Below are 24,424 nucleotides of genomic sequence, written 5' to 3'. Positions count from 1 at the left end.
ATATCGCCTGATTATCCCAACGACATTTCTCAGTTGTTCACTTTTCTTTCTCCTCACCTTCGAGAAAGCCGCGCCCATTTGTTTGCCAATTGAGTTCCCCAAAGCCACCGATGCATCTCACCCCTCCCCAACAATGATCTCCTACGTCATCGCCCTCGTGGCATTCCTCATCTTCTTCTCCGACCCCCTCGTCGACTTCTTCTCCCCGTCGTCAACATCCGGCAGTGGCCGGAGTAGCACAAGCCGGAACCGGGTGGCCCGCTCGCCCCGGCCGCAGATGAACGAGTCCCTCCTCGCCATTGAACACCCCAACGCCACGGCCCTGTCGTGCCCGCCCGACGATTACTCTGTGCGCATCTTTTCCAAGGAGCCGTTGGTGTTGTACATTGAAGGGTTTTTGAGTGTGGAAGAAAGGAAGCATTTGCTTGAGATTAGGTATGTATTTTTTTCAGCTCTATGGGCTTTTCCCTTTCTTGCATATACATATTTTACCTTACTTCTTGTCACGTCACACACGCATCCAGACTTTTGGTTACGACTGCGGACGAGAGAAAGATGAATCAATCCATGCTCTCTCAGAAGCATCTCACCTACCCAGCACTCAATCTCACCCATATCTCACTTCACCTCACCTCACCCCAACTTACCCCCAACTCATCTCAAATTCATCTCACTCACCTACTCACATCTCTACCAGCAACCCCATCTTCGAACCCTCAACAATAACCCACAACGGCGCAAACACCCACCGCGACACCTCCATTCGCTCCTCCGACGTCGCCCTCCTCCCGCGCGACGACACGGTTCGCTGCATCGAGGCCCGCGCCCGCGCCCTCCAGGGCTGGCGCGAGGACCTCTGGATCGAGAGGCTGCGGACGCAGCGGTACGTCGAGGGCGGGCATTACTCGTATCACTTCGACTGGACCGCCAACCGCGGCGGGTGGGGCCGGGTGAGCAGTATGATGGCTTGGGTTGACGCGCGCGGCGAGGATGAGAACGAGGTACCGCCGGGGACGGGGAACGGGGATGGGTTGGTTGGTGGCGGGACGGAATTTCCATTGTTGGAGGTTCCGGGGTTGAAGAAGGAGGCTTGGTGTCGGTTTGTGGGGTGTGTTGGGAGGAATGGTGGTGAGGAGAAGAAGATGGGAGGTGAGGAGGAGGTAAAGGGGACTACCTTCAAGCCTGTTCCGGGCAACGCGGTGTACTGGGAGAACTTCAGGGCTGATGGGAGCGGTGCCGGGTATGACGAGACGTGGCACGCCGGATTGCCGGTCAAAAAGGGCGTCAAAGTCGGGCTGAATATTTGGAGCACTGGGAGGATAGAGTGAGATGACAAGAGTCGGGCTTCTACAGCACTGTAGCTTCAAAAGATGTGCAGCTTAAAATGTAACATTAATTATTGCTCAGTCTGTTCTTTTGTACGACAACGAGAACATCCATCTTCAGCACCCCTTCTCAAGTGATCTAGTCCCCCGGTCCACCAACGTACGTCCATAAATGATGCAAAAATATCCAGCCACCAAAATGCTCCGGCTTGCTTGCAGCAAAAGAAAGAGAAAAGAAATGGTAAAAAGCATCGACAGAACACACATGCGCACGTTAGCCGCATTTCTCACAGACACACAACACCTACTATGAAAGACCAAGGAAATTCGGCTCTCCTCCACCCCCAGCCGTCCAGTCAAAGTCGTCCATGAGCATCGACCAGTCGATATCCTGCAGCGGGTCACTCGTCGGCACAAGGCTCGCGTTCGCATCCGTCGCCGCCGCTACCACAAGGTCAGCAACACTCCCACCGAACCCTCGACCGCCCCTACACTCACGCGTCGACGCCGTGCCGCCCGCCCCAGTCCCTTGTCCAACACCGCCTCCTCCAGCAACACCACCGGCACCACCAACCCCAACACCAGAACCGCCCTGCCCGACCCTCGCCTGATCAAGCTCCTTCTTCCACCGCCTCAGCGTCCCAAACGCGATGACGGCACCCGTGCGGTGCGGATACTGCGAGATGGGCGCCTCGAGCTTGGGCATCATGTGCCTTAGACTCCAATAACTCTCCGACATGCGCAGCACGCGCATTGCGAAATCGCCTTCCTGCACGGAACACCGCCGCAGGGCCTCCTGCGCGTTCTTGACCGAGACGTCGGCGTTGGCGAGCTCGACATCCGTGGCGTGGCCCGAGACGAGGACGTCGAATATCACGGCGGCGGCGTCGAGGATGGTGCGGAAGACGTGTTGCGGGGCGTGTAGGAGGAAGCGGTGCGAGGACTCGAGGCGTAAGGAGAGGTTGATGAGGGCTTGGGCTGTGCTGTAGGCGCGATTTACGTTGTGGCGGAAGGTGGGTTTGTCTACGGTGGAGAGGGGGATGAAGTAGTAGGATTGGAGCTCGAATTGGACGGCTAGGATGGTGAAGAGGTCGAGGTCTGTATTAATCAGTAAAGGGAGGTTCCCATTTTGGAAAGAAGAATCATTTCTACGAACCAGAGTTGTGTCGAGCTTGTAGCTGCTTGAGCTTGTTCAGCTCGTCTTCTAGCAGCTGAATGACGGTGTCCGGCACGCCCTCGCCTTCTTCGGCGACGGAAAAGACGGTCCGACTCAACCTGTTGGAGAACTTCTGCATCTCATACAGCAGACCAAAGTACCCCAGGGCATCAGGGAGTGATCGTCCGCCAGCGGCCCTGTTGACGGCTTCATTGAAGAAGCCGGCCGGGGGCGGGAAACCGTTACTTGAGGCGACTCTGTTTCACCAGTCAGTCTGAACGTCAAGAAAGTGGTGGGATTCAAGGTAAATGTTACCTCTGAGCCTGGATGTTATATCCCATCCAGGTAAAGCACGCCTCCTCGTCGGTGATGTCAGTCTGCCGGTTCGGCCCTATACAAAACTCGGGATGTGTGCCACGGCCCGTATGCAAGCCCAGCAGCAGCGCAGCGTTCTGCGCGATGGCGACGTACGAGGACGATGGGTCGTTGAGGAAGCGGATGGAGGGTAAGGGCCATGTGCAGAGGACGAGCAGTGCGTCAACGGTGGACATGCTGATGGGCGGGTTCGAAACAGCCGCCCAAACCTCGCGGGGAAGGTTCTCGATGAGGAAAGGGAAGAGGCCGGCGTCGCGAGTGTACCGCCGCGAGGAGATGGCGATAAGGGTCCAGAAGAGAATGGGGCTCTGTTTGTAGAGCCTGTCTGGGTCCTGGGAGCGGACGATGGGGAAGTAAGGGTGGAAGTGCTCAAAGTAGCTTTTGTCATGACGTCTCAGTCTCTGTTTCTCTGATACGGATACACCCTGGCTTGGGGATGATATAGGAAGAAGGGTTGAGGTAGCTCACTGGTCAAAGTAAAAGTCGATATCCTCCCCAGACAGTACCTTGGACCCCAAAGCCCTTGGCTGGGCGGGCTGCCTCGCGGGACCCGTAGGTGTCGTATGCGATGTGAGGGTCGGTGTTGGAACCTGCTCCGGCTGGCGGGCTTGCTGAACGGGAGACAAGGCCGGCAGGCTCACCCTTGATGCGGATGGGGGCGGCCGGTGGTCCGAAAAGGCACTGGCGGCTCCGGGGTAGGCAGTGCTCGGGCTCGGCAGCGGCAGCGGCAAGGCGGCAGGAGGGAGGATGCCAGTGGCGGAGACGGGGCTCGGGTTGACGGCATTCTTGATAGTTTGGACTTCCTTTTCGAGTTGTTCTAGTTTGCTGTTTGACGTTCACACATGCGCGGAGACATTAGACCGTGATCTTTTTCTAGACGGACACACACACACACACACACACACACACACAATAATATTGGGGCACCAGGAATTGAAAGACAGGCAGGGCGCGTTTGGGAGCAGGGAGGAAAGGAGAAGAGAAGAAAAGGGAAGCCACCTTCGTCTGGTCATCCGCTTGTGAGACTTGTCAATGACACATTGTATACCGAGCTTAGAGCAACGTTGACACGGCTTATTGGGCGTGTAGCTCGCATTGCACTTGACCTATTTCCAGTCGTCCAAAGACATTCAGTTAGCATACGGGACGTCATATTCGGTATAGCCGTGCGACGGATTCCTGAACATGCAGAAACACCGAAGGAACAGGAATATTCTTCGGCATGTTTGCTGACATTGCATGATGAGCCCCAGGGGACCTGACGAGGTGGCCCCCCATCCGTCCTTCCCGAGTCCCGGATGCCAACCGCGATCCAATGGGAATAGGAACCGGGAGAGGCGTTGGAGGGGCACGGGGCATGCGTGACATATGTGGCAGCAGAATGTTTAAAAGATTAAAACACCACGAGATAAGGTAGCCATGCAAGGGGTACGAGGGACAGATACAAGATGAACTGGTCCGGGGTATGTATAAAAGGCATGTACGGATACAAAAAGGGAGTATCGGAGGAAAAGTGAACGCCCACCTTGGAGTCGCGACAGCTCGTGCAGGCTGTATTGCGCCGGATCCGGTTCGGCACTGGAGGGCTGGGCGAGGTATCCCTCTGTGCCGACGCGGGGCTCTTGAGCGGCGGGTCCATCAAGTTAAGGGTAGGGTGCGCGCGTGCGTGCGTGCGCTCTGCCTCCTTGTCCAGGTTTAAACGCCTCTTTGTATGTTTAAATGAGCCGATTCTAGCGCAGTTGTGGGTGCTCGCTTTGATTGTCTGGCTCACTTGCTGGCAGCTGCTGTGGTCGTGTGAGTTGTTGATGGCAGAGGTGGAGAGGAGAGAAAGGGAAACTCGGCGCGGTTTCGGCAATGCAAAAGAAAGGTGAGGTGATGAGAAATGCTGGACAGCAGACGGCGCGACCGCAACCAGAGAAAGAGGAGACGATCACGTGCGCTTACCAAGTACATTTCTGAAGGATTCAACGGCGGTCTTATCGCGGACAATGTCCGTACCTCCTTCTATCTCAAGGTGAGCACTTTTAATTTGCAATCAGGCCAACATCGAAGCCAGTGCCTTCCTTTCGATCCGTTATTTGAGTCATCGCCAGAAGTTTATGGTGTTTACGATCAAGGCGGCGAGTCAGATGCTTGTCGTGTAGCACACGACTTACTCAATACACTCGTACCTAGACGCCACATTCGAACATATACTTTAGGCTGATGCATGCCGATGTCCATTGACTATGTAGGCAAGGCCAAAGAAGTATGAAGAAGGGCCATTCACCAACTGATCTATTGAGTCAACACACCTTAAGGTGCGCCACGGAGGTATGAACCTTGGCCTCAATTGGTGAGTCACTGAAGCAAGACGCAGCTGCCACTGAAGTTAGCCTGGTAGTCGGAGAAAGCTTTGAGTTTCCTCGATAAAATGAAGTTGATAATCACTTTGATCATCATTCTGGTAAAATCCCTGCCGAGAACATTTGCGTGTTGTGGAAACTATGCACAATCCAATGGCCTGCTTCATCTACATTAACGGCTACCCGGGTGTGGGCAAACTCACCATCGCCAACGCTGTCTCCAAACTCATCCCGCGCAGCCGCGTCTTCCACAACCACCTGCTAATTGACCCCGTTGCCGCATTGCTCGACCGAGACGACGTTGAGGCGTACAACGATCTGAGAACCACGTTTCGCAGGCATGCTCTCGACACCATCGCCACACATCCTGCGCTTGCGGACAAGACCTTCATCTTCACAGACGCGCGGGAGTCGGGTCCTCTCGGCAGCGAAGCGGCGCAAGATTATAAGGCGGCTGCTGAGAAAAGGGACGTGCTGTTTATCTCGGTCGTGTTGCATTGCGACGTGGATGAGAATGTCAGGAGACTTGGAGGCCGGAGATTTGCCGGGGCTGATGAGGCGGCTGGTAACACCAAGTTGACTGACGGTGAGACTCTGAAAAAGATCCGGGAAAAGGAAGCCATCTTTCAGTTTGGAGATGAAAACGAGATGTGTTTGGACGTCACGAGCCTGGAGCCCGATCATTCTGCGCTCCTGATTTTACAACATTTGGACGCGATTTACCGTCGTCTCGATAAAGACAGTTGAAGGTTATGTCTCATTAACACCATCTGATGTCATGGGCAATCTTTTCAAGCGTTACGATTTTCATATTCTCATCAAAGTATCTGTCAACATCTCACAATACTTGTCATCATCCTTGTGGCAACGGCGCTGAATGTTGGAATTCCTCATCCTCGACATCACGTCCACTTCCGCTCACAGCTACCAATCCACATACCCCAACCCAGAACCTTGCCCTGGATCGCTTCAGCGACTAGTTCCCTGGTAGCCCGGGCCTCCAGCATCGTCTTATCCAGGGGCTCGCTCAGGGCCACAACTTGGAAGAAATCTGTCGACAAGTCAATCTTGCGGTTCTATTTGAATGCAAGAGGAATCAAGACTCACATCTGTGGGTACCGTGGTTCATAAGAGGCCGCGGGGGAACATACACGCCCTCTCTCCGCCCCTTGCCCCAATGAAACCCGCCTTTTAGTAGAGATTTGCTCTCATCCTCGATCTCAAAGTCTTTCGGGTTCACCTGTTTCTTCTCAGGAGCGATGCCACCATACACACTACAACCAACAAGTCAGCATATGCTTCTCTTTGAAAAATGGGTCACTGACCCGTGGCAGATGGGCGTCGGCAGGGGCGCATCAGGATCCTCGACCACGATGAGCCACTCCTTCACCTTGGACTCGAGGTCCAGCGGTGCGGACCAAGACAACGCGGGGATACGGCCGCCACCTTCTGTGATGTACTCAGGGCCCAAGGTAGCGGGAGACGCGCCGCAGTCTGGCGACGTGACGGTGATGGTCTGCTCCGAATGAGATGCGAAGGCAGGGGATGTATAGAAAGATTTGGCGTCGTGAGCGCGGGAGTTCTTGAGGAGCCAACTCAGGGTCACTTCAACGTACGGATTCATTTTGACGGGTATGAGAATCATGTGGTTTGCAATATAAGAATTTGTACAATTGACTGATAGCTTCTTGTGTTGTTGTACGAAAACGTGGCTGTAACGACGAGGTCAGATGAGATGAGACGGGAGAGGGGAAATATGAATCCCATATATCGACCGTTCTTCAGAACCATGATCAAGCTTGTTTCTGCAACCCGAAACGCTTATTACGGTATGTCCATGCTTATCTCCAGCTTAGCGGACGCGATGCCTGACTTCAGACGGTCTTACAAGCCTCAAGCCCGGGTGGCTTGGACTTGTGTAATTTCGGTGCCGATTCGGTCATCACTCCGCCGATCAATCAGTCGTCGGGGAATTGAGGTCTGGACTTGGTGCAGAAATCTCTCAGTTTCTCTTCTTTTTTCTCTTTTTTTCCTTTGTATGAGACTCGACCATATGCCAAACGACATAGAGTACTTCACCAAGTCACAATATGGTGAGGTACTCAGAATGCAGAGAAGAGATGTGAGACTCTGGAGAGGATCACTGCAGGGATCCTCCTCGTGTGCTTCCGGCTTGGCGGTGCTTAACGGCTTTTAGTGGTCCACGACCCCTGTAGACGGACGCCGCGCCGCGTGTGGCTTGAAGTGGCCCAGGTACGGACATTTCCCGCGTGGTGGGTAAGAAATCATGCGGAAAGCAACCGCAGAGGACTGTCCGTCTCAATAAACTTCACCATCAACTACAACAACAATTGTTTTAATTATCGCAATCATTGGCAATGATGGTGCTACAAGAAATTCACCGCAGTCTCTTGAGGAACACAAAGAGCGCTGCTTCCGGGTTATCTAGACTCTCCGCAAACATGTCATCGACGCGCCCCTATTCGTCATCACGGTCATTTCCCGCGCTCTTCGTCCGCGGCGGAACGTCTAACGGTCTCGTCATCCATAGACACAACCTCCCGCCAGAAAACGAATGGCATCAGGTTCTACCTGCGGCCATGGGCTCGCCAGACCATTACGGCCGCCAGCTTAACGGAATGGGCTCAGGCATCTCATCAACGTCCAAAATCGTCGTGCTGTCTCCACCCTCACGCCCCGATGTTGATGTAGACTATACTTTTGTCCAAGTCGGCATCAAGGACGGCAGCCTTGACACAGCAGGCAACTGCGGAAACCTTTCCTCGACAGTCGGGCCTATGAGCCTAGACGAAGGTCTCATTTCGAACCCGCGTCTTGAACAAGGGGCCGACGGCCAGACGTTCGCTACCGTGCGCATCTTTAACACCAATACATCAAAAGTCATCTCATCACACTTCAGGGTCGTCATTCACGGGTCCAACTCACCAAAGTACGCCCCAGAAGGTGCCTACATCATGGACGGCGTCCCCGGCACCGCCTCCCCCATCACCCTCAGCTTCCTAGACCCGGCCGGTGCAAAGACGGGCAAGGCCCTCCCCACGGGGAACCCCCGCGACTGGCTCCTCCTCCCGGACGCAAGCACCATTCAGGCCTCGCTCGTCGACGTCAGCAACCCGGGCGTCTTTGTCCGCGCCGCCGACCTGGGTATCCCCTCACCCGAAGACCTCACGCCGCAAGCCGTCGAGGCGGATGCCAAGCTGAAGACCAAGCTGGACGGGATCCGACGTGCGGGAGCATCTATGATGGGACTAAACCCGGACGTGGAGAGCGTGCCCAAGATCGTGCTGCTCTTCTCTGAGACACGCGCAGATGACGTTGATATCCGCTGTCTTGCGCTCTCCATGGGCCAGGCGCACAAGGCTGTGCCGTTGACACTCGCGCTGTGTCTCGGAGCTGCTAGTCAGTTGCCCGGTACCATCCCGGCGGAGCTCATCGGTGGTCGTGCCAAGGAGTCTGTCGTTATTGGGCACCCGAGCGGTAAGGTGGATATCGGGGCTACGTTCGACAGTGGCGAGATTGTGTCGGCGGATCTTCGCCGCACAGCTCGGGTGCTGATGAAGGGCGAGGTGTTTTACTAGCAACGCGCAAGAGACTGTTGCCTCGAGTCTCCTCCTCCAATACCAAATGCTGTCGCACTACCCATCCTACGCATATCTGATACGGCTAGTGTAAACAACTGAACCAAGAATGAAGGGTTCTAGAAACGCGTAGTCTTACTCACGAGTAGGGCAGCATCTCGAGTGCCCCCTGGAATCAAGTAGGTCAAGGTGGAAACGTCTAGCACACAATCAGCGCCCTCGTCGAGTGCTGGCTCTGACCTGCTCTGTCAAAGAGATCGTTGGCGCAAAGTTACACGAAAACAGAGCCTTATCAACGCTGAGGCACGATGTTACAGCGATTCTTGACGGGATGACATATCTCGCGGCACTTGTGAGATCTGGAGCAAGAGCAGAGCAGATCCCGCGCCCTCCGCAGGCCCTTTAATTTACCTCCCACCTCACTCACAAGTATTGAGTCCGGAAGCCAGCGCTCATCCCAAAAGCTTATAGGTGGTGAGTTGGCAAGGATCCTTCCTTGGTGGCAGCACGGCACTACTTCTGATCGTGGCTACTATATTAGGATGAACTCAGTTTGGTAGAACTGGACTCCGAATTGATGATACAAAGCTACGGCCCTTTTACTACATCTGAAAAAGTCTCTTACCTACTTATAGGCGCGATAGATGTCAAGTAATACGTGACCACCGTACATGGTACAAGGGGACACTCAACAGTTGTAAGGGCTGCATGAGAAAAGGGACATGGGAACTAGCATCGTCAGCCCACACGCGACAGCGTATTCTTCGGAGCATGTTTACTGGCACGGTCAACGATTTGGTGTTGGTTATTGCTATGCGAAAAGAGAGTGTGATAAACTGAAAAGGCTGCCTTGACGCCGGCAGCACCTATCTCAGGGTACACGCCAACTTCCTTCATATAACTCCATCAAAGCCGAATCTTGGAATGGATGATCGACTGGCAAAAGCAAGTGCCATTTCGGCGGGTCGTCCTCGCCCGGGTCCGGTATCCACGCCATCCTCAGAAACCCCGCTTCGATTTTCATTACGATGTTCCTGCCACCAAAGGGACACGAGATGTCTAGCTTATACGGCCCGTCTGCTTCTTCTAGGGGTCGCCATTGACTTTTGCTGTAAACATGGTTGTACATTTCGTCCTTTCCTGTTTCTGGAGGGTTCTCGTGCAGTGGCTCGAGCCAGGCAAAGCTTTGTGGTTCGTACTTCTTCTTATCGTCATTCCTGAAGTATAAAATCATGATTGGCCTGCGGTCTTTCTCGCGATGCTTGATCTGGAGTGCATATTTTTCCTCATACGCAGGCAGTGGTGCCCATACGCCCAATTGCCCGACAGAGTTCCATTTTTCTCCGGCATACGGCTTGTCTCCGGAATCTTCTGGAAACCTAGGCAGATCTCCGGACGTTTCCTTCACAGATTCATCTTTGAATGGAGGCTTAAACATCCTGGCAAAGACGCGGCGAGTTGAGTAAAGTTGGATGTGTTGGTCTGGGATTGCGAATCGATAGGATACTCGGCTGCTATGTCATGCTGTTTATATAGGTATAACTCCTAGCTGTTTTGAAGGCCTTATCTTTTTTAGCAGCATCCAGAAATGCAGATATTCATTCGCATGTTATTGACGATGAACATGGCTGAGATAGTACTGCCTCGTTTCAAAGGACCCCATACTCGTGGACAGCCACCGTCTTTGCTGAAGAACGCAGGTGGCCAATCCCTTTTGTTTCAAGCATGAGTAGTCAACATCTCACAAGAGATACTAAAAGAAAAACACAGAACAAGAGAATAGGCTGGTTTGGAGAAAGGGAATGTTAACCGCCTATGCCAAGGAATGCCGGATGAAACCTCAAACTGGAAGGCAATGATCCACACTGCATGTCTGCTGTTCCCTTCAATGAACCGCCGTGGCCGTCTTCTTGTTACCAAGAACCAGCATATCAGATCCTCTTGAAAAGGAATGTCAGGAGGTGGGCACCATTTGCAATGAACACTCTCTTTATGATTGATTCAGCGCCACCTAAACAAATGACTGGAGGTCTGAACCGGGTGTAATGGAGGGTCGTCCGAAGCGGACTCAGGAGACCGTGATGCAGCTCGTCACCACAAAACATCTCCTCTCCTTAGATGAATATGTTTTTTTTTGTTTTTTTTGCATGCAAGGCAGTATTGAAGGTCATTACAGGACTTCAAAGCCGTGATGGAGTCGAGACTTTGATATAGGTGGGTACTTACTGAGAAGAAGGAAAACCCGCCGCATCTCTCCCTATACCATATAGAAGTGGTACTTAGCGAGAATGAAGTGTCCACCGCGAACAACGGTGAATTTTCGATCATTCAAGTCTTTTCTGGCTTTGTCTGGCCGAAATTATGAGACTGGGAACATCACGAGTCTCACTCGGTGCTCGCAGACGGTTCCACGTTCTCCTCGTAATCCGGCACCTTTGAGGTCTCTGCGTGTGCCGGCGACTGCCGGTCCAAGAATGCCTGTTCATTGCGGTAAACATTGAAGAAGTCAAAACTTCTTCTCATCAATGGATTGCAGACTTGTGTAACAGCATCCTGCCAAAGAAACGCGGGCGACCATGACTATTCAGTACGCCGCACCCAGCTGCAGTTGACAGCTCGTAGCTGAAGTCGTGTGCAAAGACTGAGATTTATTCTGCGAAGTACGCTAATGCTTACCGCCCTCCCAAAGATGGCTAAATGAACCACCAAGGCGAATAGCGGAAACTTATATCACATGAGCAGTCGTCGATGCGTGTGTCAATCTGACCTGACTAGGGCGGAGTATCTATGGAGCGACACTAAATTGTTGATTCCGTTCGATATGAATAATTCCACTGACCGAAAGCAGTTTTAAGAGGGGAAACCACCGCGGGTCTCGAGTAAACTCCTCCGAGGATTAGTTGCATTCTCACCTGCGATGTTCTGTCCGTGACTCGTTCAGTGTTCTCTTAGAACAACTTGATGTAAAGAGGATGCTATGGCGCTGTTCGTTCCAGACCTGATGGGGTCTTTTGAAGTCAATGCGGGCGGGACTCTGGTAAATGGACGTTCAGCTCTTCGTCTGGCATATTTAGCGGCTTTGAAGGCATTTTTGTATGATTACAAGCCGCTTCGAAACATTCAACAAGCAGATAGGCCTCTTAAGGACATCCATGACCTAGTGTACCGTTGACACCGCTCAATACGAAAGCCAGTGTTTCAGGCGGTCAGGGTGACGTAGTAGATGGTCGTAGTATAAGTTGGACGTGAACCTAGATTAGAACTCACAACCCTTTCCCCCTAGCCTCGCTCACAACAACCGTTTTGCTCGTCACCAAAATGCCAACCTCGGAGCCCGAAGCATCGTCCCCTCTCCCCTTGAAGTCTCTCGCCACGCTATCCTCCGACGGATTCCCGCTGGCCACCATAACGGCTACGTTATGTCTCTTCTCTCGCAACTTATCCAGCTCCAAATCATCGTCATCATCGCTGTGCGTCGAGTGCATCTGGCTGAATCTCCCTCCCCCGCCTCTGGAGAGTTTCGACCCGAGGAGCCCGGATTGGCCAATCGTCTGGAGGGTGTTCGGCTTCGCAGAGGCGGCCCCCGCCCCGCCCGATCTCGTTGTGGCACCGCGTGTGCCGCGTAAAGACCAGAAGCGGCCAACAGTGGCGTCGAATATCGGTTTCAGGAGGGGACTGCTCGAGACTATGATGGCGACGCCGGGTTCGAGGGTTCCCATCAGCACGACGCCGACCTGGGAGTAGGTCACGTCCGTGAAGTCCATTGTCAAGACGTTCTTCAATCGTAAGGCGGCGAAGATCATGGTTCTGTAGACATGCGTAGGGCTATTGTCAGCTATCCATATCATGGCATAACAAGTGGCGGGGGCAGGAAACTGGAAGGGATTCCCTTACAGAGCGCCTGCGCCAAAGATGATGTACAAAGCCACCTTGTGCGGCCACCGCAGCTGCAGGTTATACACCATGGGAATCGGCAGCACGAGAATGATAAGATCCGTCGCGAGGTCGAAGTAGCCCACGGCCGCGAAGGCGGCGTTCTGGTCGCCGCACTTGCCGCCGGGCGTCGCCGGATTCCAGTTCATGGCCACGGGCTGGCAGATGAAGATGCCGATGAGGATGGTAAAGAGCATCCAGCAGACGCAGAGGCCCGTGGTGATGCGGGCGGCGATCTTGAAGCCCCGCACGAAGAAGACGCGCTGGAGCATGAGGGTGATGCCGATCTTGATGAAGCCGAGGCAGATGGCGAAGAGGGTTTGGACACCGTATGCGGCCTGTTATCTCCCCCGAGGGGTGTGTTGTTAGTTGAGATTCTCGGAAGAGACGACAGAAGTAAGAATCAGGGGTAAGATGGGGACATCTTCGTAGGCTGACCTTTGACATGCGTTCGACGTGATATGGCTGGAGGGTCAAGTAGTGATGCCCGGTTCCCCCAAGGTAAACCACTAGAACCGCCTTTCAGTTTCGAACAACTCCGCAGAACTTTTTGATCCAACTTACTGACAAAGTTGCAGGCCACGAGCCCATAAAAGGCGATCTAGTATGTTGTCAATACACCTGAAAGACGACTCGCAGCCACGTAGTCTCTTACCAGAGCAACAACAGTCAAGAAATCCTCAATGGTAAAAGACTGTCCCTTCTTCCGCCGGCTGTATAATCGCATGCCCGTCCATAGTGTTGTGGCGAACGTCAACAGCACGTTGACGACAACAATGGGAACCGCCCGGTCGGAAAGGGGCACGATCTCGGTCTGGATGACATCCTCGGGCTGAACGGTGGCGTTTGTCGGTACGGCTAGACGAGCAAAGAGCGCACCGCTGATTCTCATCATGAATTTGAGTCCGGTGCCGTCTCACACGACGGGGCGGATATGGTGCCTGGAGATCTAGCCTTCAACTAGGTACCACAGACGCCGCACCAGACGAGATGGGGGAGCCTTATGGCTTAACATATCCGTCAAACCTCCTTTCCGCAGCGGCAAAGCGGGTGATCCACATTCTTCAAGCGGAAAGAACATATGCATGATCGAGTCAAGACACAGGTTCTAGCCATACGAAGGGGTGAAAAAAAAAGCAAAGACCTGTCTGACAGGGGCGTCCAACAGGCCTCGTCTTGGGCACCCCCGAAACCAACCCAGGTTATGGTCATGGCTCACCAGCCGATGGGCCATGCGGGAGGCGGGCGCACTGGGATCCCGCGTGGCGATGATGAGATATCACAAATTCATGATAACGCAAGAGGTCTACCATGTAAATGGGGCGCGAAAATTCCCACATGGTGATACGATTTTGCGATACAGAGATCGAGAGTCTCTCGGACTTCCTGTGCTTGCACTCTGCATGAAGCTGGGATGTTGAAATAGGGCCCGCTCCAAAAGTGCTATGGAGCCGCGCTAATCCAGGTGAAGAAGACAGACATGTCGAGTTATCTCAAACCATCGAGACTATGTTTGGAGAAGAATAAGCATAATCGACGTCAGTTCTGTCCGTCTGCTGACGAAGTCAGCAGACGCTTATGGCTTCCATAGAGTTGCAGTACTCCGTAGACCCGTTGCATATCGTAAACTCAGTTTACGACGATCGACCAGCCAAGTCCTATCACCACAATAACCCTATCCGCGGACCGCGTCGTAGGGAACAGGGGATGACGGACCGCAGAACAAGTGGTCTCTGCATTCGGTAACCTAGTCCGAAAGAAACCCCACAACTCCGGATCCTTGAACATCCAACACCACTCAATCGATTCATGAGCCCACTCAGAGGCCTCTGTCAACTAGTCAGGAACCTGGTCAGAGGATAACGACAGAGCTTGGCCCGGAAAGGTTCCCCGTGGAGGAGGAATATTGGTGGCCCCCTTCAACGGGAGGGCAATGGGGGAAGAACCTCTTGATCTGTCGACGTCGCTCACCCGCCGTACCCGAGCCACCTTCTGGCCCTGGCCTTTTTTTCTTGCGATATCGAAATATCCAAAATTGCGCCGAGTTCCACATGGCAATAGTCTCCGCAACGGCCGCAGAACGGAGCCTCGGAGGACGATGCTGACGGGCGATGTGTGCGTGATATCTCTCGATGCATCTGCTCTTAAAAAGAAGCGGCTGCGGCGTCTGTCCGGTTTGAGTGTGTGAGGTTCTCTCCCTTTCTCCTTATACTACGCCCGATTCTCTCTGCATTGCATTCTGCAACGGCTCGTCACACACTCTGCAGTCCCAGCCTCACGGTTCCCGATCTGCAGCATCAATCACACTTGCGCCAAGTTCTTCCTTTCCAGAATTTTTGCGTCGAATCTTGTTTTACGTGCCGCTGCCCTGCATAACGACACACGAATCAGGAAATCATGCTACCAACCGACGTCTGGGACTACATCGTAGTCGGCGGCGGCCTCGCCGGCTCCGTCGTCTCGAGCCGGCTGTTAGCGCTTAACAACACGGCCAAGATCCTCGTCATCGAGGCCGGTTCCAGCGCTGCTGGCCGAACGGACATTCTCTACGTCAACTCGACCAACCTGATCGCGGGCGACTTTGACTGGAACTACTACTCCACGCCGCAATCTCAGCTCAACGGCCGCACCATTCAGAGCGCTGCCGGGAAGGGTCTTGGCGGTGGCTCTCTCATCAACACATGTAAGTCATCTCTCCATATCTGGTACTCTGTGGTGTGATGTGCGTCCAAAATTGTTGACCCCATTATTCAGGTGGATGGATGCGTGGTGCCCGCGTGGACTACGAGGAGTGGGCCGAACTGGCCAACGACTCCCGTTGGAGCTACGAGAGCCAGCTGCCGTTCTTCAAGCGTTCCGAGGCGTACTGGACCGACGTCAACGCCGATGAGCACGGGTACGACGGACCCCTCAAGGTCGAGGTGCCCTCAGTCACGGGCCGCGTCTACCCCCTGAAAGATGCCGTTTACGCATCGTACGAGTCCGTCGGCGTCAAGGCCCTCCCGGGTCTGGACGCCAACGCCGGCCAGAACCTCGGCTTTGGCGAGATCGCAGAGAACCGCCGCAACGGCGTCCGCCAGATCGCCTCGGAGTACTACCCCCTCGACGGCGTCACCGTCATGACGGAAACGCTGGTCGAGAAGATCCTCCTCCGCAGCGACAACAGCTCAAGCACCGGTACCCTTGTCGCAACCGGCGTCCGCCTCGCCAACGGCACGGAGATCCTCGGCAAGGAGGTCATCGCCGCCGCTGGCGCCTACCGCACGCCGCAGCTCCTGATGCTATCCGGCATCGGCCCGTCCGACGAACTCGCCAAGCACGGCATCGAAACCAAGCTCGACGCGCCCGAGGTCGGCAAGAACTTTGCCGACCACGCCTTCTTCACCTACAACTGGCGCCTCTCCCCTCAGTACCGCAACGCGACCGTCGACTCAGGCAACACCCTCTTCTTTCAACCGCAGTACGGCCTCGGCCAGCCCAACAACTTTGTCGCCTCCTTTAGTGTAGAAGACCAGGACGGCCTCATCGCCGCCATCACCAAAGAAGAAGGCACCGCACCCGACCGGGCGACGCACCCGCTCCTCAAGAACGAGCGCACCCTCATGGAAGGGTTTGTGCTCTACGTCAACACGAACCCGGCGCTCCCTTCCAACAGCACCTACCTCACGACCGCCAATGTCGGCCTCCACCCCACGAGCCGCGGCTCCGTGACGCTCGCCTCTGCGGACCCAAGTGAGGCTCCGCTCATCGACCCCAACTTCTTCGCTTCCGAGGTTGACCGGTTCGTGTGGCGCGACTCGATCCGCCGGATGACGCGTATGATGATTGGCGGCGAGTCGCCCCTGAGCCAGGGGATCGTCGAGGCTGAGGCGCCGGCGGACGGCCTGAAGGCGTTTACGCTTGAGTCGACGGACGAGGAGATTGAGGAGCGCATCCGTGCTTCCGTCATGTAAGTGAAGTACCTAACCTTTTTGATGTGCTATATTTCCCAGCCCTCGAAACTGACAATTTCGTCTTCCAGTGGCACGTATCACCCTATGGGCACATGCGCCATGGGAAAAGTCGTCGACAGCGATCTGCGCGTCAAGGGCGTCAGCAACCTTCGTGTTGTCGACGCTTCCGTGTTCCCGACAATCATCACGGCTCACATCCAGGCCGCAGTGTATGCCCTCGCCGAGCAGGCTGCCGAGATCATTGCTTCGTCGTAGGTTAAAGGACTCTCCTTGCTGACGTTGACGACATTATGCATGACAATGAGAGAGGAGGCTCTATGAGTGATGTACGGATACATACTAGTAGATAATGCTTAATTAATGAAGATGTGAGGCACTTATGCCGCTAACACCGTGCCGTGCCGTGCCGTGCCTCCGGTCCCACTCTCGGCCCGGGTGAGCCAATTTAGGTACTCTCCCAATACTCCGTAGAGGTATGTCCAAGTGTAGCAATTTCCGAACCCGAAACTCAGAATAGAAACAAGTCTCTGAAATGAGGATCAAGGACTGCGATTGCAGGCAACGATGGAAATGAGAAGATTTCCTCAAAAGAAAAGACCAGTGCGATGGCTTACATGAAGGTAGGCAGGTCGAATTCTCCAGTGCCCTCTTTCCCCGCCCCGCATCTGCATCTGAGACCATCGAGCATCGACCTGTGGCGTGTTAGCTGCCTAAGTCTCAGCCATCTCACCATAAATTGAGGACGCTCGTCACCTCCCACTTACAACATCTGAATCGATACCAATTCGCACTCTATCACCAATTGCCTCATGTGGCGGAACAGAATAGGAGAAGAGAAGAGAAAAGAAAGATACGATACTCGGCAGCCAAAAATTACCGGTGAACCCTCAAACTCACCTGCCAGAGAGACCGTACCCCCGCCAACCTCACAACCATAACATCTCGCACACCATTTTAGTCACAGCCGACGAACAATATGGCCTCATCGGACCCCCCTCGCCTCTACTTCGCCTACGGCTCCAACCTCTCCCCAACCCAAATGTCACTCCGCTGCCCCGCCTCTAAACCCCTCGGCCTAGCCCACCTCCCAGACCACACATTCATCATAAACGCCCGCCGCTACGCCAACGTCGTTCCCAATGGCCCCGTAAACCCTGCGTGCCTCGCCGATGCCGACGCCGCCGCCGCACCGACCACGGACCCGGCCTCAGCTTCCGCGCCGCCTCCACCCTCGGCTCCGCCTTCCGCAGCTCCAGGCGTCTACGGCGTCCTCTACGCCCTCCCGCCCCAAGACGAAGCCACCCTCGACAGATGCGAAGGCGTGCCCCACGCCTACCAAAAACAGGATCTTACCGTCAGCATCGTGAATCTCACCTCTGACGGCACCGCCGCCGCCACCACCAACCTCACACCGGGCAGCAACGTCACGGCACTCGTCTACGTCGACACCGAGAGGACCGAACCCTCGACGCCGTGGGCCGAGTACGTCGACCGGATGAACCGCGGCGTCGACGAGGCGACGGAGAGGTTTGGGTTGCCACGGGGGTATGTTGATGAGGTCATCCGGAATTACATCCCGGCCGCTGCTTCGGAAGAGGAAGCGGGAGAGGGGGGCAGCGCGGTACGGAGCAAGACTATTCAGGACCCGTTTCTTGAAATTTCTTGAGTATTGCTTGAATCCGTTTCCTGAGTTCGGCGGCGCTTCCCCCACGACCTGACCCCAAGGCAACGTTCAGACACAGCCAAAACTCACGATACCACACAATGTCAACAAACCATCCAGACCATTCCGATCCCCTTACTACAAACAGATCCCTACCCATCGTCGTTCTCAGAATTAGACAATCCGAATCGAGTGATCCCTCCTCCCTTCTCTCAAAATCGCCTGCCATTCTCGTCATACCTCAGTACCTTACAAAGGGGCAATCGTAAGAGACTGAAAGAAAAAAGAGACCAACCGCATAATTCCGTCGCAAAAGAAACCTCAGGAAACACTCCAAAACCTCTTGGCATAGTCAAGAAACGCCTTGGCAAAGCCCAATCGGGAAACGGGGATTGCCTGCCCCCTTTTCAAGCTTCTCCCCAAAAAGCGTGTGATGAGTACTATTGTCCCCGTTCTGTGTCAGAGGCCAGGCCAGGAGCGGTGCGTACAGGCCTACAGGGCCTACAGCAGCGGTTGGAAACCGGACAGTCGGTATTCCGTGGTGTAAAGAACTTCTTTTTTTAGAACCCAAGCGAGACACACAGGGAGAGAGAGTGAGAGTGAGAGACATCAGATGAAGAGGGATGGAGCACGTGGTTGGTGCACAGTCCATGGAACGGATTCGATTGGTGCGACTGGTTGGAGCGGCTGAACTGCATCAATTACAGACGGGATCACGCCGTGAGAATTGTTCACGGAATGTGATGGAAAAAAACAGATGTAGAATCTTCTGTGTGAATCAGCCAAAACTATGACTGATGGGTCTGGCTCTAGGTATCTCTTTGTAGGTTATCGCTCTACTCAAACAGCTTCAGGCTGTTCGACCGTCTCTTTCGTATCCTACTCATCTCTTTCTCCTTCAACCTCCTCCAAAGAGGAATGAGTGCTGTCTTGTGAATGCACACCCAAAATAACGCCTTGCTCGATGCAGATACATCAGCCATAATTCTTGAAAATCTTGTGTAAAACATGAGGAACCCAAAAACGCCCTCGCAATGCAATGCTATGAAGATGCCAAAAAGAAATCGACCGTTTGAAACATTAAGCTCCCCTAAACCCATTCCAACAGAATGCGGTGTGTTTGTTGGTTTTTGGTTGTTTAGAAAAGGTAGAGCGAGAACCCAGTCGCAAAGGCAACAGATCCCGCAAAGATGGACGCCGCCAATGGCGCCAACGACGGCGCGGCGTTCTTCCCTCCGCGGACGATACCGTCCGTGGCGGACACGGGACTCGCGACGGCGACGGCAGATGGCACGGCGCTACTGCCCTTGCCAATCTCAAGAACATTCGTGCTCGTGGCGTTGAACTTGGTCTGCGCCAACGAGACCTCGTTGTTGTCAATGTCGTAGACCACGTACGCCGAGCGCAGGAACGTGTCGCCCAGGACGTTTGTGCCATCACCGGCGGGCGCGATGCCAAAGAGGCAGGCCTCGACGCCGTTGGAGAATGACGTGCGCTTGCCGGTGATGGCGACGAGGTCGAGCACCAGCTCGTCGATGGGTACCGTGATGGGCTGGCCCGAGAAGGTGAAAGTCATGTTGGAGCCCGAGTTGGCCGTGGAGCAGGGGATGAAGGCGACGCCCTCTTCTTGCTGGTAGACGGCGCCCACCATGGAGTAGATTGTCGTGGTCATGTCGTCGGGGAGGTACGTGAGACTGGAGCCCGAGTCGAGAAGGACGGCCAGGGCCATGTTTTCGTCCAACGTCTTTGAGCCGAGTGTTACCTTTGTCAGGGTGATGAGGAACTCGGCGTAGCTGCCAGACTCCTTCTGGATGGGTACGGTCTTGAGCTCGCCTTCGAAACGCTCCGTGTCGACTCCGCCGAAAAGAATGTTTCCCTGGCTCGCGTCCAGGTCGTTCAACCATAAGCTGAAGGCGCTGGATTGGATGAGGCCCTGAGAGACCATCTTGGCGGGCAGGTTGTCGTAGGAAGCCAAACCGGCACGCCCAACCTGCACTTCGTTGACCTTGTATCCGACTCCTAGGATGCCTTGCGCCGATGAACTCGTGTAGCCGACACCGAACTGGAAGTCGGTCAAAGTAGATCCGCCAATGGTGAACTTATCCGTCACGTAATCTCCAGTCGCTCCCGAGCCGTCGACATAACTAATGTTGAACCAGCTTCCGACGTAGTTGTAGGTTGACGAATCGTTGGCCGAGTAGGTACCGGACACGGAGCATGGCGTGCCTTGACCCTTGCAGAGAGCCGAACTTGCTGTGTTGACCCAGAGATCACTACTTCCGGTGTCGAGGTGAAGCCGCATAGGCTGTGCCGGTGTTCCGAGAGAGCCGTTGACAAAATACAAAGTTTCCTTGGAGGTGTTAGAAATGGTACCGAAAAGGCGTCAGTTATAGACCTACCAAGTTGTCCAAAGTCGCTTGCACTGAACCTCTCTTCCTCAACATATCCCTCTTGTTGCGTGTGTACGGTATCGTCGCGCGGTGCAGATCCAACCCAACCACTCTTGGTGCGCTGCTCTCGCTCTTCCTGAGCACAAGTCCTTCCGTGGGTAGTAGTGAAGCCGCGAGGGCTATTAATGTTGTTGACTTCATCTTGAGTCTGTGTGATTGTGTGTGTATGGCAAGTTATACGACTTTGAATTAGATCGGTATCCGAGCTTCGAGTGTCGACCGGCCGCCAAGACAAGGGTGCCGAAGGATGTAGATATAAGAGAATGGCGTCGTGCTATGAAGTCATTGATGGCGCAACACGGACGGTAGAGAAGGAAACTAGAAGGATGAGAAAAAAATAGTCGGTTGCGAATTCCCGGAGTTCGGTGAAGGCGACTACTCGCGGGGGGGAGTGGGCTCGGTATACGGCACGGTGGGGAGAGGATTCGTCACCCGTGATGGTGGCGGAGCTTGCGTTGCTGATGAAGACGAGTTGGGGGCGGCGGGAGTGGTGAGCTGGCACCGGACCACCAAACCAGACTAGAGAGACGGGAAGGCGAAAGCAATGGCCTTTTCTTGCTTCTCTCTTTTTTGCTTTCGGCGCAACGCGTAAACGTAGTGAGTGGGAAAATCCGGCGATCCGGAGGATTTAAGAAAAGTGAAAGTAGACTCGAAGTGTCTAGTAGTTACCAACTCGCGTAGGTGGTGGTCTTGGATGAGTAAGTTGCAGTAGAGAGCAAAGCACGAGCAGAATAGTCCAATGCAATGGAAGCACAGAGGAAGCCAAAAGAGCAGAAGCAGGGCCAAAAAGTGCGGTTGGACGAGGAAAGCAGGCCAAAAGATGAGATGCAAGTCTTTCTTTGTACCAAAAGTCAAAATTCTGGTCCCCCTCTGTTCTTGGAATAGAAACAGCAGCAGCGCGGGCCATGGGCAAGGCGGGAACTGACACTGCCAAGCGCCACAGTCTCGTCCAAAAGGTCTCACCCAGTCGCAGACTTGACTTCGTCGTCATGCTCGGCGGGGCACTGGACGGGTTGACGGGGGGGTTGCGGACAGGGTCCGGGGTTGAGCGTGTTTGGACGAGGCCGGGAGTAGCGAGTTGCTCCTCGAGAAGATACTCAGAGAGAGAGACTCACAGCATACTCCGTGGAGAGAGACCACTTGGTCACGCTTACAGCGGGAGGCTTAGAAGGGGAGAAGGAAGGGATGTCGACGGACGGAGCAGCGAATTGGTGCAAGATGGTTGGACAAGAAAGGGGAAGGCCGAACGGTCGGTCTCCATGCCAGCCCGGGACGACCCCGGGTCAAACCTTCTCAACGACAAGGGTTGGGGGTATTGGAATCACAGGTATCACAAGTATCACAGACTCTCACTCTCACGCACCAGTCACCACTGCCACTGGGAACGGGAAGGGAAAGGGAAGGGAGGCTAGCGAGTGATGAGAGCCATGTCAGGCGGAGTCGAAAAAGACGCGTGGCCGTGCTTGCAGCTTGCCCTTCTAAGCATCCCGTCCCCTTTATTTTGCGGTGCTCTGCCCTTTTTTTTCCGCAGTTTGCGTGGGCCGGTAGCCGTAGGTCCGTAGCCTGTAAGGAAAGACAACCCAGCCCCCCTTGCTCCCACATTCCCTCTCTCTCTCTCCCAGTCTACGGAGTACGGGTGCAGAGTCACACTTGCACTCTGAGTACTCGAAGAAGGAAGAGCGCACAACGGCTGCGCAAAAAAGAGGGCGGTGCGGGTTGCGGGTTGCGGTCGTGTGGTCGTGCGGTTGCGTTGCAGCAGCTGGGCAGGGGTAAAAATGGCTGCATGTGAAACGCGAGCATCAATGTAACCCCCGACCAACAGCGAACCCTTTTCTGTCTCAGCTAGCGGAATATCAGACACGTTGGAACCAACATCGCTACGGACTCACGGAGTACCTACCTACCTACCTTCTAGGCTTCTCACAAACGCTCTGGTCAGCCAGGCGCCCTCGCTGGCCACACCAACCTACGGATATGACTTGCGACTCGAGGCCAGCCGAGGAGGTGTTCACTGTTGCGGTTCCCAGATAAAACCAGACATCCTCTCGGTCCGAGCCAGCATGGGGTAAGACGACGAACGCAGCAAGACACAAGAAAGAACTTGTTACCTCTAAAATTGGTGATACTCGACGCCTACACCTCCTTCACACCTTTACCCTTCACCCAGGTCTCACGATACAGAAAGAAGTGCTAGCACCGGCAACACGGTGCCGCCAGAGCCGCATCAGTCATTGGAGAAGATCTCCTGCTTGCGTCTCTTGACGTCGGAGATCGTAGCATCACCCGCGCATGCTCGCTCATGGATTGCGCAACGCGCAACGCGGTGAGGAATCATCTGCTTCACAAAGTTCACTTTAGCTGGCCGACAGACCCGATTGCATAGGTGCGTTCATCGCCACTCCGGGAATCCGGATGAGCCCGTCCATCGAGCCTTGCCTTGCCTTGCCTTAGGGTCAAATCGTCGTCAATCAGACAGACTTCCATGACGGGGAAATAGGGCAATGGCGGGAACGGGAATTCAAAGGGAAAGAGAAAAAAAAGAGCTAAAAAGGAAGTGCCCGTCATCCAACCCACGCGCTTCGCCGCTTCGTCCAAACGCTTCCCTTTCTTCCCCCACTCCCATACCGATGCCGAGATCCGATGGCCCGGGATGTGGCGCGCGACCAGCGTCCGGGCCAAGAGCACCAAGTCCCGGCGCTACTGCAAAAGGTAGGTAGACGTCCAGGAACTCCAAGAGACCAAAAAGTAGGGATGACGAGGCCACCACGGGTCCGTCGGCCTCTCCAGCTCGTCGTATTTGAATTTCTGATGATTCGTACGAGAAGTGGATTTTGTAGGGTGAGCATGTCCGCTTTTCTCTCGTCCGCGGGCCGAGTAAAAATAAGAATGGTATCCGTAAATAAGGTCACCCGGGACACAGAAAAAGAAGGATACCATGGGGGTATTAGACTCCAAAAGTGTCACTGTGTCAGGACTCTCCAAACCCGCCTGACGGGACCGCTCTTCGTGCAGATCAATAGAGGCGACCGTCGTTCCTCAAAGTTCGCACCCATCTATCTGGCACATCTGGCGCGCAAGATTCCCCCCTGACTCGCCCGCACTCTTTTTTTCGTTTCCTCCCGAACGGGGGTTGCCAGCCAATTCGTCTCGACGGCGAATCATGAGTTGAAGATCCCCCAAAAAGAAGCATTTCTGCGACGGTGTTCCCCCCTTCCCCTTGGACCGTGCGCAGCATCCCCCAAAGTCACATGTATCATCACGTGAAGCGACCCGAATCCGGATTCCTGACACCGGCCGGGTGAGTGGATCCCTCCCCGGCGCCGGCCGCGCCGCTCCGGTTCACCTCATCTTGCCCGTCGCCACCACGAACCAATCATGAGCGTTCGCGGCCATCGCATCCTTCCAGTCAGCTCGTTCGCAGAAGGTCTTTCCATTGGTACATCATAACAGCTGAATGTACGTATAGCCTTGAGGTATGCGTAAGGCAGTCAGCATTTGTACCACGCGTAGGGCTCTCTCTAGCCCGGCGCAGCACATGTATGCACAAAACATAAGATCGGAGCGGAATTATCCCGGTCGTGACAAGCCACCGCGAATCGTCAATGGTTCAACGAAAGAAAACGAA

At 54.5% G+C, this 24,424-nt stretch overlaps 9 protein-coding genes across 9 annotated transcripts; 5 read left to right on the top strand and 4 right to left on the bottom strand.

The window, feature by feature from the left end:
* Window positions 1-133: 133 nt before the first annotated feature.
* Window positions 134-1,328, top strand: BDZ83DRAFT_717371 (2OG-Fe(II) oxygenase family oxidoreductase; the record flags this gene model as incomplete). Its single annotated transcript, XM_060511941.1, has 2 exons — window positions 134-435; window positions 698-1,328. 2 exons carry the CDS (start codon window positions 134-136, stop codon window positions 1,326-1,328), a joined length of 933 nt encoding a protein of 310 aa, XP_060368037.1.
* A 70-nt stretch (window positions 1,329-1,398) lies between these two features.
* BDZ83DRAFT_610825 (uncharacterized protein) lies at window positions 1,399-4,863 on the bottom strand. The gene is made up of 7 exons (XM_060507612.1): window positions 4,382-4,863; window positions 3,856-3,962; window positions 3,325-3,681; window positions 2,797-3,234; window positions 2,482-2,738; window positions 1,824-2,423; window positions 1,399-1,769 (listed from the first exon to the last, which is right to left on the bottom strand). The coding sequence occupies exons 1-7, from the start codon at window positions 4,493-4,495 to the stop codon at window positions 1,633-1,635; spliced, it is 2,010 nt and encodes a 669-aa protein (XP_060368036.1). The 5' UTR covers window positions 4,496-4,863; the 3' UTR covers window positions 1,399-1,632.
* A 491-nt stretch (window positions 4,864-5,354) lies between these two features.
* On the top strand, window positions 5,355-5,948 carry BDZ83DRAFT_717369 (uncharacterized protein; the record flags this gene model as incomplete). Its single annotated transcript, XM_060511940.1, has 1 exon — window positions 5,355-5,948. One exon carries the CDS (start codon window positions 5,355-5,357, stop codon window positions 5,946-5,948), a length of 594 nt encoding a protein of 197 aa, XP_060368035.1.
* A 155-nt stretch (window positions 5,949-6,103) lies between these two features.
* On the bottom strand, window positions 6,104-6,825 carry BDZ83DRAFT_571239 (phosphatidylethanolamine-binding protein; the record flags this gene model as incomplete). The annotated part of the gene is made up of 3 exons (XM_060504387.1): window positions 6,104-6,252; window positions 6,309-6,475; window positions 6,527-6,825. 3 exons carry the CDS (start codon window positions 6,823-6,825, stop codon window positions 6,104-6,106), a joined length of 615 nt encoding a protein of 204 aa, XP_060368034.1.
* An 838-nt stretch (window positions 6,826-7,663) lies between these two features.
* Window positions 7,664-8,800, top strand: BDZ83DRAFT_571330 (PrpF protein; the record flags this gene model as incomplete). Its single annotated transcript, XM_060504399.1, has 1 exon — window positions 7,664-8,800. One exon carries the CDS (start codon window positions 7,664-7,666, stop codon window positions 8,798-8,800), a length of 1,137 nt encoding a protein of 378 aa, XP_060368033.1.
* A 3,228-nt stretch (window positions 8,801-12,028) lies between these two features.
* On the bottom strand, window positions 12,029-13,721 carry BDZ83DRAFT_169574 (uncharacterized protein). The gene is made up of 5 exons (XM_060501459.1): window positions 13,389-13,721; window positions 13,298-13,334; window positions 13,172-13,242; window positions 12,695-13,071; window positions 12,029-12,607 (listed from the first exon to the last, which is right to left on the bottom strand). Exons 1-5 carry the CDS (start codon window positions 13,626-13,628, stop codon window positions 12,064-12,066), a joined length of 1,269 nt encoding a protein of 422 aa, XP_060368032.1. The 5' UTR covers window positions 13,629-13,721; the 3' UTR covers window positions 12,029-12,063.
* Window positions 13,722-15,130: 1,409 nt separating this feature from the next.
* Window positions 15,131-16,941, top strand: BDZ83DRAFT_571314 (uncharacterized protein; the record flags this gene model as incomplete). Its single annotated transcript, XM_060504397.1, has 3 exons — window positions 15,131-15,416; window positions 15,488-16,682; window positions 16,755-16,941. The coding sequence occupies 3 exons, from the start codon at window positions 15,131-15,133 to the stop codon at window positions 16,939-16,941; spliced, it is 1,668 nt and encodes a 555-aa protein (XP_060368031.1).
* Window positions 16,942-17,680: 739 nt separating this feature from the next.
* On the top strand, window positions 17,681-18,277 carry BDZ83DRAFT_536517 (AIG2-like family protein; the record flags this gene model as incomplete). The annotated part of the gene is made up of 1 exon (XM_060503364.1): window positions 17,681-18,277. A coding segment is annotated over one exon (597 nt), but the record flags the coding sequence as incomplete, so codon positions are not given.
* Window positions 18,278-19,244: 967 nt separating this feature from the next.
* On the bottom strand, window positions 19,245-21,322 carry BDZ83DRAFT_169515 (eukaryotic aspartyl protease). The gene is made up of 2 exons (XM_060501458.1): window positions 20,749-21,322; window positions 19,245-20,699 (listed from the first exon to the last, which is right to left on the bottom strand). Exons 1-2 carry the CDS (start codon window positions 20,938-20,940, stop codon window positions 19,488-19,490), a joined length of 1,404 nt encoding a protein of 467 aa, XP_060368029.1. The 5' UTR covers window positions 20,941-21,322; the 3' UTR covers window positions 19,245-19,487.
* Window positions 21,323-24,424: the final 3,102 nt, after the last annotated feature.

The sequence above is a fragment of the Colletotrichum acutatum genome (genome assembly GCF_030867785.1).
Source record: "Colletotrichum acutatum strain CBS 112980 chromosome Unknown BDZ83scaffold_20, whole genome shotgun sequence".
Lineage (NCBI taxonomy): Eukaryota > Fungi > Ascomycota > Sordariomycetes > Glomerellales > Glomerellaceae > Colletotrichum > Colletotrichum acutatum.
This window is presented reverse-complemented; position numbering and strand designations above follow the sequence as displayed.